Source organism: Equus asinus, chromosome 4 (genome assembly GCF_041296235.1).
Source record: "Equus asinus isolate D_3611 breed Donkey chromosome 4, EquAss-T2T_v2, whole genome shotgun sequence".
Lineage (NCBI taxonomy): Eukaryota > Metazoa > Chordata > Mammalia > Perissodactyla > Equidae > Equus > Equus asinus.
This window is the reverse complement of record NC_091793.1, coordinates 132,777,045-132,794,265: the sequence shown is the minus strand read 5'-3', so window position 1 is coordinate 132,794,265 and position 17,221 is coordinate 132,777,045. Positions and strand designations below refer to the sequence as shown.

The 17,221-nt window shown below is 40.4% G+C and overlaps 1 protein-coding gene across 1 annotated transcript; it reads right to left on the bottom strand.

Moving 5' to 3' along the window:
• Positions 1-375: 375 nt before the first annotated feature.
• COQ10B (coenzyme Q10B) lies at positions 376-17,211 on the bottom strand. Its single transcript, XM_014845966.3, has 5 exons — positions 16,857-17,211; positions 11,726-11,875; positions 6,939-7,131; positions 4,370-4,471; positions 376-1,410 (listed from the first exon to the last, which is right to left on the bottom strand). Exons 1-5 carry the CDS (start codon positions 16,976-16,978, stop codon positions 1,243-1,245), a joined length of 735 nt encoding a protein of 244 aa, XP_014701452.1. The 5' UTR covers positions 16,979-17,211; the 3' UTR covers positions 376-1,242.
• Between the last annotated feature and the right edge of the window lie 10 nt (positions 17,212-17,221).

The window sequence follows — 17,221 nt, the reverse complement described above, 5'->3', positions numbered from 1 at the left end:
GTGTGAAGCCAAAGGCAAGCTCCATGTGAGTAGACTGTATGAGTCCTGGCAGAGAGCAGGTACTCAAAACACATTTACTGAACAAAATGATGTAAACACGCCTTTATGTAGCAGTAATTATTGAAGCTCCTTGTTGATCTGAGGAAACAAAGTGAATAGCACTGTGTTCGAAAGGGCAATGTAAGAGGTTGCTAGGTGTGGTGTGAATGGAGGGAAGGAGGTCAGTGTTGACTAAAGAAGACTGAATTCTGCCCGGATTTGTTTTTGTGAAAGTGTTTTAAGACATAAAATGCTATAATTAACTTTTACTGTGTCTATGTAAATACACACTGAAACACTATAGGATTTCAATAAGCAAAATAACTGTACAAAAAATAAACAAATTAACTTTATTAAGTTACAACTTCAGCCCTTACATTGATTTGTTTATAAAAATATCAGTCTGAAATATATTATTGAAAGTGAAGACACATAATAAATAGAAAATAGGGATGCATGGTGCTGGGGACACATCAACTGACTTATCTTCATCTGCTGCCCACTGTTACAGAAAAATCTGACACACAATGACCATTATTCAAAGAGCAGTCAAAGCACCTGTGAGAGAGTTGCAAATTGTGAGAAAAGTAGCTTAAAGTTCTGGACCACTCACCAAAAATACTACTCACTTCATCCGAGAGCTAACCTCCCCAAAGCACTGAATTCTCTACTGCTACTCGTAAGAACAATTTAAAAATAAGAAAGGTGCCAGGGAACCTTCATTAACAGTATTTTTAAGTCAAAGTTTCTACTTTAAATATCTGATGATTACTCAAATACCCTAAGCCATGAGGCAGGCCCTATGACAATAAGTTATAAATAGTCTGAACTTAATAACTTAAATGTGATATGGTTAATATAATACATACTATGTGAGTATCTCAACTAACCTTTCAGGTAAGGTGATAATTAAAAGGTTTAAACTGACAGTTTCAATTTCTGCTCAGAAGAGTGATGTCACTATTCTAGCAATAGTGATCCCATAACTGTAAATATGCTAATGTACATATTGCTTTGAATTACACTTGATTGAATTCTATGTACATGTGGTTCCATATTCCAAGTGCAAATGTTCCACGGTGCAGGTTTATAATCAAAGCTGGGTTTAACAAATGCTTTCTGACTTCTGAAAGCAAATGAAGAAAGTACTTCCTAAAAGTGAATAAACTAAAGTTACAAGCAGGTGACCAGTTCTTTTTCTCTTTATGTGTGATGAACTTCATGGAGCATTAATTCCCGAGGTATATTTGTTTCTGGACCATACAGCTTACAAGCTCTTCTTTCAAAGGCAGTTACCATCTGCTTTACGACTTCATCGAAAAACAACGTGGCAAGCTGAGAATGTAGAAGTGAGCGAAATTCAAAAGAAATCTGTAGGAAAATGTTAATAATTATTTTAGGAACATCTTTCTTTTACTAAATCTCTACTTAGGGTAGTGGTGCTCACACTGTGAAATGGGTCCCTTGGCTCAGTATCTAAGGCAGAGCTGTGTGGGTATATCCAGCTGAGATTTTTTTTTTTTTTGAGGAAGATTAGCCCTGAACTAACATCTGCTGCCAATCCTCCTCTTTTTGCTGAGGAAGACTGGCCCTGAGCTAAGATCCGTGTCCATCTTCCTCTACTTTATATGTGGGACGCCTACCACAGTATGGCTTGACAAGTGGTGCCATGTCCGCACCCAGGATCCGAGCTGGCGAACCCTGGGCCGTTGAGAAGTGGAATGTGCGAACTTAACCGCTGCACCACGGGGCCAGCCCCCCAGCTGAGATTTTTAACATCCCTCAGAAGAGAGAGTCTTATTAACTGCAGTGAGCACAACCCTTTACAGGCACAACGAGCTTAAGGAAGCCAGGCCAATGAGTCTCATTTCAAGGCAGTCTGCCTTTAATAAGTTAAAACTGGAGGGGCCAATCCTGTGGCCGAGTGGTTAAGTTCGCACACTCCGATTCGGCGGCCCAAGGTTTTGCTGGTTTGGATCCTGGGCATGCACATGGCACCATTCATCAGGCCATGCTGAGGCGGCGTTCCATATAGCACAACCAGAAGGACCTAGAACAGAATATACAACTATGTACTGGGGGCTTTGGGGAGAAGAAGAAAAAATAATAAAAATAAGATTGGCAACAGATGTTAGCTCAGGTGCCAATCTTAAAAAAAAAAAACTAGAAAAAAGCTTTGATGAATACCACTTTTATCATTCTGGCTTCTTATTAATGTGCCCTTTTAGATCTACTCTACCTCCCAAAATGAAATAAAGGAAGTGATCCTTCTGATAGGTATTCCCATGAGAAGTAACAGTAGGAAGATGATATTGATCCACAAAACAGAGGGGTAGGCGGTTCAATCTTAAAGGAGACAGTGATTTAGAACTTTATTTGTATCCCCTCAAGATAGAAGTCAAGGCAAATGGTTTGAGAAATAGTATTTTAAGGACCAAATAATCACTAACTTTTAAAACTTTTAATTTTTCATTTTGAAATATTTCAGATTTTTTAAAAAGTTGCGGGGCCAACCCGGTGGCGCAGCAGTTAAGTTTGCACGTTCCATTTCTCAACAGCCCAGGGTTCGCTGGTTGGGATCCTGGGTGTGGACATGGCACCGCTTGGCACGCCATGCTGTGGTAGGCGTCCCACATATAAAGTAGAGGAAGGTGGGCACGGATGTTAGCTCAGGACCAGGCTTCCTCAGCAAAAATGAGGAGGACTGGCAGATGTTAGCTCAGGGCAAATCTTCCTCAAAAAAGAAAAAAAAAAAAAGTTGCAAAAACAGTACAAAGATTTCTCATACACTCATCACCCAGATTGCCCTATTTTAATATCTTACATAACCACAGCACAATTATTAAAATCAGGAAATTAACAGAGGGAGTTAATACTACTAGGTAGTAATGCTATTATCTAATCTACACAAGCCTTATTCAAATTTCCCCAATTGTCCCATTAATGTCCACTAATTTTATCTTACTTTTTTGGTGAGGAAGATTGTCGCTGAGCTAACATCTGTGGCAATCTTCCTCGTTTTGCTTGAGGGAGATTGTTGCTGAGCTAACATCTGTGCCAATCTTCCTCTACTTTATGTGGGATGCTGCCACAGTGATGAGCGGTGCTAGGTCTGTGCCCGAGATCTGAACCTTCGAACCACAGGCTGCTGAAGCGAATCGCACGATGAACTTAACCAGTACACCATGGGGCCGGCTCCAATGTCCACTAATTATTTAATGAAAGCAACTCAAGAGATGAAAACAGCATACAGTAATAATCAAAATTATGACCATTTCTTAAAATGTAATGCTTGAGTTGCAAATACAGAAATAATTCGTATATTATCTGTTGGCAAAGAAAAAGCCACAAGTGGCTTTAAGTTTTTTATAACGAGGTGATGTGAATAAGAAAATACCATAGTCCCCAGATTCTTTTTTTTTTCAAAGATTAGCACCTGAGCTAACAACTGTTGCCAATCTTTTTTTCTTTTTTTTCTGCTTTATCTCCCCAAAGCCCCTGGTACACAGTTGTATATCTTAGTTGCAGGTCCTCCTAGTTGTGGGATGTGGGACGCTGCCTCAATGTGGCCTGACGAGCAGTGCCACGTCTGTGCCCAGGATCCAAACCCTAGGCCGCCACAGCGGAGCGCAAGAACTTAACCACTCGGCCACGGAGCCGGCCCCTAGTCCCCAGATTCTAAAAACATATTTTTCCCCTTTGCACTTTACTTCTGCCTCATAAAGTACAGATCAATGTGTAGATTTCACTTGGTGTTAAACTGTTATTAAGCTGGTAGAAAGTCACAGCACGTGTCTTATTTATGGACTTGTAAAGATTGGAAAATAGAGAAGGGGGGCCGGCCCCATGGCTGAGTGGTTAAGTTCGCGCGCTCCACTGCAGGCGGCCCAGTGTTTCGTCAGTTCAAATCCTGGGCGCGGACATGGTACCGCTCCATCAAGCCACGCTGAGGCGGCGTCCCACATGCTACAACTGGAAGGACCCACAACTAAGAATATACAACTATGTACCAGGGGGCTTTGGGGAGAAAAGGAAAAAAATAAAAATATTAAAAAAAATTTTAAAAAAAGAAAATAGAGAAGGAACAACTATTCAAGGTTTCAAAAAACAGAAAAAGGGTAAGGTTCATTAGCATTCCTTCTTATAAAGTCAGTACAGAAAAAGGTATCCAATACTTAGAAATTTGAGATTTTTTAAAAGCGTCTTTCAGTAATTGCTATGCACCTAAGATTATTAGTTACGGCATCTGGGTTCTAATAAATAGATTATTCCTTCTTTCCCAACTTCACCTGATATTTGGAAGAAATCAAAGGCTTTATGAGAGACTTACTGAAAAATCCAAGGTACAAGTTCTGGGGTAGCCAGGAAGACCTGGGCTAAAACGCCAAACACTCTCCAGATGATTGAAGAGCCTCCCATCGGTACACGATGCCTAGAACAAAATGAAACATAAAACCACAGTGAAGGCCCGTTGGGACTGTCCAGAATCTAGGACTGAGGATGATTTCTTCGAAAAGTAAACACTTTAACAGGTCAGACCACAGGTGATAAAGATATCTCATTTTTGAGTTAGTACCAGGAAGCGACCTCTTGCCAGTACAAGCCCTTTTCTCTTCTGCTGGGCTCCCAGGACTGCCCGTTCTCTCTTCCACTGTCACCCACTGGGCTACTCAGAATTCTCTCCTCATGCAGCAAAACAGGGTGTGATTTTCTGGAAGTTTATTTCCAGCTCTGCCACTTGTAAGTGATGCTGAACAAGTTAACTCCCTGTACCATATTTCCTTGATCTGTAAAGTGAGTATAATACCTATTTAAACTATCAGTAAGAGCTGGCTAAAACATTTATAAGGTATCTGGCACAAATCCCTAGCACGATGCTATAATTCTTCTTTCCTACCCGAAGATTTTTCTCTTGTCAATCATATTTAGTCTTTCCTTCACTTGCTACTCTTCATTTCCAGAGGCCTCTACGGTTCCAGTTTTCCTGAAAGTCTGGCCCTGACCCTTGTCCCCAACCCATTGCTTGCTGACCTCTAATCTCTGCAGTGTTCATACTTTATGTGTGTATACTCGATGAAACACAGGATTTAGCAATACTATGTGCAGTATATCTTGATATTTCCCTTTCTACATCATTAAAAAGATGCTGACTGAGACCCACTAAAGAGTTGCCTCCTGCAGTGTGAAAAATGGTGGCCAGACTATAGTCACTAGTCCATTGTTAGGACTGATTATACCTTGAATGAAGTACAGCTTCTTTATTTACTAACCTAAGATGCCACCTGGGCCTTATTATCCTAGTAGACAACTGACCTCAAGAATACATATCACCTTCCCTCAGCAGCACACCATTTTCCAAATTGCTATTTCAAAGTCTATACTCGCTCCTCAATGAAGCCTTAAGTTTTCAGTTCTGCTGGTATATCCTAGGGACAACAAATGACTTTAAGACGTATGGTATTAGGTCCCACAACTAGAATATACAACTATGTACTGAGGGGCTTTGCGGAGAAGGAGGGGAAAAAAAAAGATTGGCAACAGATGTTAGCTCAGGTGTCAATCGAAAAAAAAAAGGACGTATGGTATTGTTTGAACATTAAGTGTGGTGTTGGGAGTGAGGGGCGAGGGAGGTTGCATGAGCCTATGAGCAGTGATAAAGCAGCTGACTGTATCCTGTATGTGTTAAGAAGCCAGGGGGAGAAAATTAGATTTTTTAAAGAATTCTTTTAGTTAGACACAGCATAATATATTAAAATTTAAGTTATAAGAGTTTGAATCCTAAGAGATTGAGGTGAGGGAATAAAAGACATTTTAAGATTATAGAGATATTCCTAGGGGTCAGATAGACTGAGCTAGAACCTTGGTTGTGTGTAACCTTGGGCAAGTTATCTAACTCTTCTAAGCCTTTGTTTGCTCAACAATGAGATGGAGAGTAATAACATTTGAATCTCAAGGGCCTGTTGCGAAGATTAAGTGAGTAATTTACATGAAGCACCACAAAGAACTCAATAAATGTTAGCTGGTCTAAGAGAGGCAGTGCAGTGCAGTAGGTAAAAACTCCAAAACCATGGTGAAAACATTCATTAGAAAGGCAAAGTCCCAGAGTGGGGCGGAGCCTTTTAAGCAGAATTCAAGTTTCGAGACAGAGACTAGGGTGGACTCCAAGGTCTTAGCTTCAGCGGACAGTGCACTCTTCTGGTATGGGAGCTGCATGTCCTTGAACGCCTGACAAAGAGCTGACAAAGGCATTTAGCTCTGGCCAATAACCAAGAAATGACATCACCACTAAATCCCGTGGGCACAAAACATAACTCAGCTTTTAGAGTCTTTAGTCATCACACTCTAGGAATTCAAAAGAAATGGGTATTACTCTATGGAATTCTGCCTTTTTATGTGTCTAAGTCTGAGTACTTTTCTATATGCATACCCTCCTCTGACAAGGGTAAGATGATTCACACAGTGCATGTAACAGTACCTGGCATTTCAGTACCTAGAACAAGGCAGGATGCCCTCAGAAATGTTTATGTTCTCCATATTTACATCTTTTCTACCTTTCTTCATATCCTCTCACCATTTTCCCTTCCGTAACTTCAGAAAAACTAGTGCAAACACTGAATTACAAAACTTCTCACTTGTGTGGCCCAGTCTTTCCTGTGGGTCAGGAGTCCTCAACAGAAGGAAAAAAGAAAGAACTTCTTATTTCCATATTCTAGTCAAATTTCTACTTGGAAAGAATAATGCTAATATTGTATAAAATAAAGGAGATATAATAAATGGTTTGGTTTTTTCCCTCCTCCTATTAGTTCAGGGAAATCTTTTCAAGCTATTATACTTTAACCCACTGGATAGGATCAATATTTGGGGAATATTTAAAATCAACAACAAAAAAAAACTATTACCTTTACCAAATGTGGTTTAACCAAGGTTACTACTGATGTATAGCGCTCCAACACAGGTGGAAACCCAATTTCTAACCGTGTTTTGCAGTATCCAGATCTCTTTGATATCACATCTGACTTTTTGCACCAAGGAACAAAATGCTTGTAATCCTCCATTCCTGATACTACATCATACATTTCCTGCATAGAGTATCTTTAAAAAAAAGAGAGAGGTGTTAACTGTATCGTTACGTGGTATATGTATACCTCAAACTGAATATGAATAAAATTTATTGTGTATGAAGCAACAGATCATTTGGCACACATGTTAAGCCACACTCCGGAATGACTTCAAAGCAACACAGAAAACAAAAGGGAGCTAAATACACTATACAGTAGAGGTTGTAACTTGGCAGACCACAGCTTGGATCTGGCTTGCAGATCTTATTTTAAAATTTTAATTAGTGGCCAGCGTTTACAAACCGAGAGTTTGAGGGGCCGGCCCGGTGGCGCAGCAGTTAAGTTTGCACGTTCCGCTTCTCGGCGGCCCGGGGTTCGCTGGTTTGGATCCCAGGTGCAGACATGGCACTGCTTGGCAAAAGCTATGCTGTGGTAGGCGTCCCATGTATAAAGTAGAGGAAGATGGGTATGGATGTTAGCTCAGGGCCAGTTTTCCTCAGCAAAAAGAGGAGGATTGGTAGTAGTTAGCTCAGGGCTAATCATCTTCTTCTTCAAAAAAAATAATAATAATATAAAAACTGAGAGTTTGAGAGAAGAAAAACTGGAAGCAACCTAAATGTTTATCAGTTGATAGATGTTAATAAATGCTTAATATAATAAATGATTAGTACATTATGATATATCCATATTGTGCAACTTGGTATGTTATTTAAAAGGATTAAGATCAAACATATACTTTAGAGCAAAGAGGTTTACAGTATACTACATGAAAAAAAGCACACTACAAAGCAGACAGGCTATGTACGATTCTATTATCTATTTAATGAAAATTCTAAGAATATACTATATTTCCTCAATTTTAAACATTTGGTATTTATTTTTTCCTGAAAGTAATTAAGTTAATAGGATGTCTGTAATAAAAATACATTTAAAAAGTCCTAGGACACAGATTAAACAATTACCAGTTGTTAACTCAGGAAAAAGAGGGAGTAAAGTCAGACTAATAGTATATATACATCTCTACTGTTAGATTTTTAAACAATCACGTAATATTTTTGTAATTAAAAAAATCGAAAAGAAACCATTCTAGAACACAAAGAAAGGAAACTTCATTCTTTTTATGAGCCAGCATAACATTCTGGCAACCCAAACCTGACAAAGAACGTACAAAACAAAATCAATAGGCCAAAATGACTTGTGAGCATTGAGGCAAAAATCCTAACACCGACACATGTAATCCAGCAATGCATCAAAAATACAACAATCAGGGGCTGGCCCTGTGGCCGGGTGGTTAAGTTTGCGCGCTCTGCTTCGGGGGCCCAGGGTTTCGCCGGTTCAAACCCTGGGCGTGGACTTGGCACCGCTCATCAGTCCATACTGAGGCGGCATCCCACATGCCACAACTGGAAGGACCCACAACTAAAAGAAAATACACAGCTATGTACCGGCGGGCTTTGGGAGAAAAAGGAAAAATAAAATCTTTAAAAAAAAAACAACAACAATCAAAAACAACTCACTTAAGGATGTATGGGAGGTTTAACACTAAGAATTATATTATTATAACCACACTGACTAGCCAAAAGAAGAAAAACTCTATCATTCCCTCCATAAATGGTCAAATACCAGAAAAATTCCTATTAGAGCTAAAATAAGACAAAGATGCTGACTATCATCATTGTTATGTAACATTGTTCTGAAAGTATCAAAGTAATTAAATCAGAGCATGAAATATGAGGCATCTGTGTGGGTGAGAATTAGGCAAAATTATCAATCACCAAGTGATATAACTATCAATTCCAAAGAGAATCAATTCAGAATTCAGTAAGGTAGCTTGTTACAAAATATATAAAAATTAATATCTTTCCTATACTAACAAGAAGCATAGAAACACAAAATACCTAGAAATAAAGTGAAGAAAAACACTTTAGGGTTTAAATGAAAAAACAAACAAACAACAACAACAACAACACTCTATGGATACATGTAAAAAACCACTGAATAACGAGAGCCAGACACACGTTATGTTTGGTTATAAAGATTCAACACCGTTAAAACGCAATTCGCCTTAAAATGATACAGTAATTTAAACAATCACACTCACAACCTAATTACAAAAGGGTATCTTTAGAATATGACAGAATGAGTCTTTACATGTTTAAAGTAATCTTCATGATCGTGAAATGAGACCTACAGCTGGGGTTGGGGTGGAGGAGCTCCCATCTCCAGGTTTTCAGACACTTTGAAATAAATGCTAAAATAAGTCCCATGGAAAAGTATGAAACCTAGTAGCCTGGAAGCTGATTACCCTGAAAGCAGTTTACAACGACTAAGAAAGCAGTACAGCATAGCGGGCAAGGGGACAGACTTCGTCAGAAAGGACTGTTCAAACATCAACTCTAAAACACAGTAACCTCTCAACTCCATTTTCTTCAACCGTATTTGAAAAATACCTCTACAGGGTTCTTTTGAGGGTTAAATGAAAGTTTCAGGTGCCGGCCCCATGGCCCAGTAGTTAAGTTTGCGCGATCCGCTTCAGTGGCCCAGGGTTTCGCTGGTTCAGATCCTGGGCACCGCTCATCAAGCCATGCTGAAAAGGCACCCCACATGCCACAACTAGAAGGACCCAAATCTAAAAATAGACAACTATGTACCGGGGGGCTTTGGGGAGAAGAAGGAAAAATAAAATCTTAAAAAAAGAAAGTTTCAGCATAGTGCACAATGCTTAATACGCACTTAATAAATGGTAGTAGCTGTTATGTGTTTATGTCAAATATGGGGGAAAAAGATAAGATGAAGAGCGTTAGATTAGGCCAATTTCTAATAAAAAGAATTTTAGCATGAGAAAGAATAAAGCAGCAAGTAAGAATAAGTAATTACGGTGGGGAAAATAAGCTTTGGAGTCACGAGACAATGTACATTATCTTTCTGAGTCTCAGTTTCCTCATCTCTAAAATGGGAATAAGAACATCTAGTCCACATGGTTGTTGTGAGAATTAAATGAAACAACAAATATGATGGGTAGCAGTGCCTGTCAAATGGCAGGTAAACAGTATAAGATAGATAGTAGCAATTCAAAAGTAAAGCAGATGAATTCACTATTTGACCTCTTATCTTTTCATTGCCTTATCTCATTTTAGCAGATGCCAGCTGTGGCAAAGATGTCTACCTAACCAAGTACTTAGGCTCGCTTGACATGGCGCTGTTGCTGGGAATTGCCCATCAGGGGGCTACAATTCTCAGTCCCCCTCCTGCATTTAGATGGTGGTCACATGACTACTTCTTGCCAACAACATCTGAGAGTAAGCACTGTGTGTCACTTCCAGACCAATGGTGGTTAAGAAGCAGGAGTATCTTTTTAAGAGACTGAAGACTAAAGAATTACAAAAGTCACAACATGGATGGAGCCTAGGTTCCTGATTCCCTACTTGGGAGAATTGCTCCTTAAGGGTCTGGAACGCCCCCTTGAATTTTAGATGAGAAAGAAATGAACTTTTGGGCTTTATCTGTATACCTGCTAGCATTACCTTAACTAATACAGTGACTAGCCAGTAATAAAGGTAACTTTAGTGACAAAAGCTATGAATCTGCCAAAAGTCCTTTACTACAGAAAAATCAGAAGGGGAAAAGCAACAGAACAAAATTAATTAAACGCACTTTTTTTTTTTTTTTTTTTTTTTTTTTTTTTTTTTATTTTTTTTTTTTCCTTTTTCTCCCCAAAGCCCCCCAGTACATAGTTGTATATTTCTCGTGGGTTCTTCTAGTTGTGGCATGTGGGACGCTGCCTCAGCGTGGTCTGATGAGCAGTGCCATGTCCGCGCCCAGGATTCGAACCAACGAAACACCGGGACGCCTGCAGCGGAGCGCGCGAACTTAACCACTCGGCCACGGGGCCAGCCCCAATTAAACGCACTTTTACAAGAATTCATGTAATACTTAATGGCCTGTTGGGATGTAAGATCCCCTTGTAGAAATTCCTATATGAAGGGATGCTGTATTTCTGTTTTAGCAGAACTGCAGAGTCTCTATCCTCTGCTCTAAATACCCCTTAATCAGTGGCCAAACCTGGCCCACTGCCTGGTTTTGTAAATAAAGTTTTATTAGAACAAAGCCACCCTTGTTTATTGCATATTGTCTATGGTTACTTTTGGCCTTCAAAGACACAGCTGAGTAGTTCCAACAGTGACAGTATGGTCCACAAAACCTAACATATTTACTATCTGGCCCTTTACAGAAAAAAGTTTGCCAAGCTCTGTTCCTGATGGTAGGATGTTAGCATGTCTTTATGTACTTTATGTATGTGTGCATGTGAGGGAGCTATATAAACATGTTTGGCCCAACATCTCAATAATGTTGCCACTATAGAAAAGAACAGTGTATAAAAATGCAGGTCATAAACAGTTGAGTTATCTCCTTTACATGTCAAGGTTCAAATCTATCCTGTAAAGTTACCATGTAATTATATTCATTCAACAAATATTTATGAAACAGCAAGGGCTATGTATGGAAAGGCCAACCTAGAAAAACCAGAGCTGAGTCATTAAGAAGAAAATCCAGGAAAAAAAGAGTCATAATGCTCTATAGAAAATTACGAATGTGCTCTTTTAGTAGAACTATTATTATATACAAACCCTATAATTCTCCTCTCTGAATATTCTTTTCTTTTGTTTATTAATGGTGCAGCAATTCTGAAGAAAGTTCTTGCATACATCTCCTTAGGCAACACCGAGGCATGAAGTGGAGGAGTTCTGCTCATCAGTATACCACAGGACGCTAAATATCTAAAAGACAAAAATCACCTGATTTAGAGTGACACTGAAAATTAAGAGGAAACATAAATTATAGAGATTGTAAAATAACTGGCACACTTTAGAACATTCCTGGAAAAAATACACACACACACAGGCACAGATACAGAGAAAAATAAGCTGCTTAAGCACCATAAAGAAAACTAAAAATAACAGTTTACAGTTAGGCTTAGAAGCTTCCAGCACAAAAGGTCTCTTTCCCAGAAAGTTGGCTTTCAGTCTGCAGTCATGTGTTACAACATATTCCTGCCATATGCTTGCTTGAATATTTATCATTTATTTTTCAACTAAAATCTCATCTACCCCGGTTGTTTTTGCAGCTGAATCCACAGAGATTCCTTAATTTCTTTTATTTCAACAATACATTTTTTGAATTTTTACTTATTTTTATTTTTAATTTTTTTGTAAGGAAGAGTGGCCCTGAGCTAACATCTGTTGCCAATCTTCCTCCTTTTGCTTGAGGAAGACTGTCGCTGAGCTAACGTCTATGCCAATCTTCCTCTATTTTATGTGCGATGCCACCACAGGGTGGCTTGACAAGCAGTGCTAGGTCCATGCCCGGGATCAGGATCTGCCAACCCTGGGCCACCAAAGCAGAGCACGCAAACCCAATCATTATGCCACTGGGCCAGCCTTGAGGTTCCTTAATTCTTAATCTACTCTATGAGACTTGAAACTAGGTCTCACTCTTGGTCTAGAGATCTGACGGCCCTGTCAGAACTGTTGCTCTGTTCTATTTTACCTTCCAATTTCCACTGCAATGCATATACGTAAAAACATATGTCAAGGTAATTTGAAGGTTAATTGTTTGGCAGTACTTCTAAACACAGATGCCAATGTACTCTTGCTCATCTAACTATTTTTAGCCCTTCCCTAATAAAACTATCACCTAACTATTTTATACTATGATTCACACATTAGTTCACATCCTTATTGAGCTTCTATTGTGTACTAGGCAGGAAGGATATAAATGAATACATTTATTCATTTTAATAATACATGAATAAATGCATTCATGAATAAAACAAACACGAACCTTACAAAGATTACATTCTAGCTGAGGATTCAGAAAAAAGTGCTAAAAAGAAATGGGAGTGGGGACATGTGATTAGGACCTCCTTTACATAGGGTGGTCTAGGAAGTCCTCTGAGGTTATGTTTCAGCTGAGACATAATGGATAAGAGGATTCAGCCACGCAGAGAGAAATAGGTATGTCTGTACATAACAAGTGTGTGTGCTTATATATGTAATCTCACACACACGTGTGCCTACGTATCTGGGAGGAGAGGGAGACCGGGGCATTCCAGGTAGTAGGGAATGAGCTTGGCAATATCCAGACACTAAACAGACTAACAGAAAAGCAGGGATATAGCGAGCCAGGAGAAGAGTACCAAGAAATAATGTTGGGGAAACTGGTTGGAGCTGGATCATCCTGGAGACTACTGGCCAGGAAAAGCAATTTAAAATTTATTCTCAAGGAGAAGCTGTTGAAGAGTTCCAACTAAGAGAGGGCTATTTCATTAAATCAAGTCTTCAAATCACTTTTTTTTTTTTTTTTTAGATTTTATTTTTTCCTTTTTCTCCCCAAAGCCCCCCAGTACATAGTTGTATATTCTTCGTTGCGGGTCCTTCTAGTTGTGGCATGTGGGACGCTGCCTCAGCGTAGCTTGATGAGCAGTGTCATGTCCGCGCCCAGGATTCGAACCAACGAAACACTGGGCCGCCTGCAGCGGAGCGCACGAACTTAACCACTCGGCCACGGGGCCAGCCCCTTCAAATCACTTTTTAAAAGAGGATTGTGGAGGCCCGGTGAAATCTCCTTATGTTATTATATATAATATTTAATTTATATAAAACATGATTTATACAGAAATAAAATTTCTTTAAGGACACTGAAACCGTACAGTCTGGCTGGGGAGGAAGAGAAAATCAAGTCAGACAAACAATGAAGAAATTTACAATATGCAGCCAGAAGATAAGGGATGTTATCTGAGAATATGGCTCCAAATTGTAAAAGAAAAGCCCAGTTAGAGACAAATTTGGGCTCCATAACACAAGAAACAACTTTTGAACAATTAAAACTGTTTGTAAAAATTGGATGAGCTTATTCCAGAGGCAAAGAAACAGAGGTCAATGAAAATGGTTATGCTAAAAGCTGCATGACTATTGGTTAAAATGTAATGGAAAAGAATCAAACACATGAACTGCATGGACGGACTTACTGGCCCCTTTTAAGATTTTAGGATTCTTATGTATCCAGCTGTAAAAAACAACTTCAAAAAATGAGTAACAGGGAAAATATGGTAAAGCAAGATGGCTTTGTGAATTCTAGGGTTTCTGTAAAATCACAAGTTGTATTTGATTTTATAATGAAGGTAAGAGCATATTTCAAAGATATCTATGATATTCCTTTTTAGTCAAAAGATATTTTAGATAGATTCATCTATAGAGAATAAGAGCGTTGTTACATGTTCCCTAAAATCCTTAAAAACATGATTTTATGTGAAACCTATTTTAAAGGCAGAGAGAATTTTAGGAGAAGCCTATTGTGATTTTTTTTTAAGTAAACCTACAGAGTTTGCTTAAAAGTGGGAATATACCAATAAAAATGAGTAACAGTTACTCTGCTAAATGAAGCAGAACAGTGCAAATAAAATAATTAGTTAATTTAGCTTCCTCCTTTAAAAAGAACCACAAAAAATAATTTAGGATCTCTGTTAGTCACATTGATTACAAAAACCAAATCTGACGTACACAATGCCTAATCATCTGTTTCCCTTTTAAGACATTCTTTGGGAGCCGGCCCCGTGGCCAGGGCGGTTAAGTTCTCATGCTCTGCTTCGGTGGCCCAGGGTTTCGCCAGTTCGAATCCTGGGTGTGGACATGGCATTGCTCATCAAGCCATGCTGAGGCAGCGTCCCACATGCCACAACTAGAAGGACCCACAACTAAAAATACACAATTCTGTACCCGGGGGGGTTTTGGGAGAAAAAGGAAAAATGAAATCTTAAAAAAAAAAAAAAGACATTCTTTAGATATCTTTAACAGTTATAAAAGTTTTATCTATTTTTCTCACTTTTTGTATAGATACCCTGTTATTCATTATGGGAAGCCAATTATGTGGTAGATACTATGCACAATTGTTAACAATTTTATGATAAATCAGTATCAGAAAAGGTAGCATCTCTGAGATAAACCTTTAGTTAAAAAAAGATAAGACCCTTGCTTCTGAAGAGGTGAACTGGATGCCTGGTTGACCAGGAAGCTTATGTATGTATACATATGTATGTATATGGTGTTGAATTTAGTACCAGGTTCATGTAAGACTGCCCACCAAACTCCCAAAAAGAAACCCTACACAATCTCATTATGATCATAAGGGAAAAATACCTGTGTTTATAGAAAGCTAATAGTTTTCCTGATCAGTTTGCATACTACGGTTACAATACCTTGGACAGCACATCTATTTTCACACACTATCAAGAATAATATGAGGCCAGCCCCGGTGGCCTAGTGGTTAAGTTCAGTGTGCTCTGCTGTGGCAGCCTGGGTTGGGTTCCTGGGTGTGGACCTACACTACTCATCTGTCAGTGGCCATGCTGTGCTGGCAGCTCACATACAAAAAGAGGAAGACTGGCAACAGATGTTAGCTCAGGGCGAATCTTCCTCAGCAAAAAAGAAAAAAAAAAGAGGAATATGTCTTCAACAGTAATATGAAGAGCCACACAGTCATACACATGGTTAAACCATGAAATGAAAACTAGACCAGATGAAGGACAGCTTTTTTGTCACAATATGACATCTCAAATACTCTGTTATAAGCCCTGAATCTAAGTTAATGCTTAAGCCTTGCAATGAACTCACCAACTCCCTCCCTGTTCATCATCATAAACAGTAAACATTTATCTTAGAATTTAAGCCTTAATTTGATGAGTAAAACAATCGTATTTGTTTTTTGCTCAAAAGTAACAGTTTTGTTTATTGGTAAGCCAACATTTTATAAGAGTAATACAAGCAGATCTAAAGTATGGTGTGTTGTGCTTGGAACTACTTTTTCAGATTATTTGCTAAAACAGGAGTAAACGATAGGAGATGATTTTATTTCAGTTTCAACCAATATTTTTCTAAAAGGATTTGGAGCTGGCTGGGTTGGTGGTATTTTAAAAATTCTTCATCGAATCCAAATGTCCTGGGGCTCAATCAGGTTTGTGCTTTCTCCCTCCATCCCGTACTGTTTACAACTGAATTCATTTTAAACACTAACTTTAACTTCCGAGCATAATTTATTACAATATCATTAGTAACAGGAAACTAAGTGGTGGAAGTATGAAATCCTTCATGCCTCTACCTCCAACCACCAAACAGAAACCAACCAGCAATTCTCGTTCAAGGTTAGAGGCCTCTGGCTACGGTGCAGTGTGAAAAAATCCAAGTGCCCCACTTCGGCCGCCTTCAGTTTTGAAAGCACAAAGGGCGGGGGCAAAGACCTCTACCAGAAGTTGGGAAGGCACGGCTGGCCACCTGGGACGCTGGAAGGACAGAAGGGGGCCACCGCCAGGCCACAAACTCCCACACGCCCAGCAGCCGGCAGCCCCGCGCCGCGGGCGAAACTCCGACATCAGCAGCAGGCCGCAGGGGAAGACACTGGAAGAGCCCGACGGCACCGCTCGCAGAGCGCCTTTATCAGCTGCTTCCAAACTCGCTTTGCCGACGATTCCCCGCCTCTCGCGAGAGCAGAGAGCCGCGAAAACAGACGGGGCGTTCGGGACAGGCCGGCCAGCCTCCGCTCCGGGTGATGGGGGCGCCCCAATCCCTCAAATGCCGAACCTCCAGCGACGCGGAAACGCATCCCGTTCGGCTTCCGTCACCCCAACCCAGCCCCCCGCCCCGATCCCTCTACTCAGTAGGCCCAGGCAGAAAACTACCCTCGTCGCGGCGCCGCGATGTTTATTACCTGACATCCCGCGCCGGCCCCTGCGCCCGAGCCTGGGCTCCGGCTGCCGCCGCCGTCTTCGGACGGCATTCCGACACCACCTTTCTCAGGGCCCTTTGACCAGTCCGAGCTGCCATGATCATCTCACTGAAGCCGGCGGCCACCTCCTGGATGGGGCCCACGGCACCGCCCTCCTCCGGCCCGGCCGGGCCGCCCGGCTCCCGTGCCTTCCAGCCAATCGGCGGGCCCCCTGAGCCTCCCGACACGCCCCTCGCTCCTTCCCGATTGCGCACCTCTGACGCAAGCTCCCACGGGCGTAGGGCCGACTGCAAACTCCCTACGTCATCCTGTGGGCCAATCAGAGGGGGCGCAGGGCCGTCTGGACA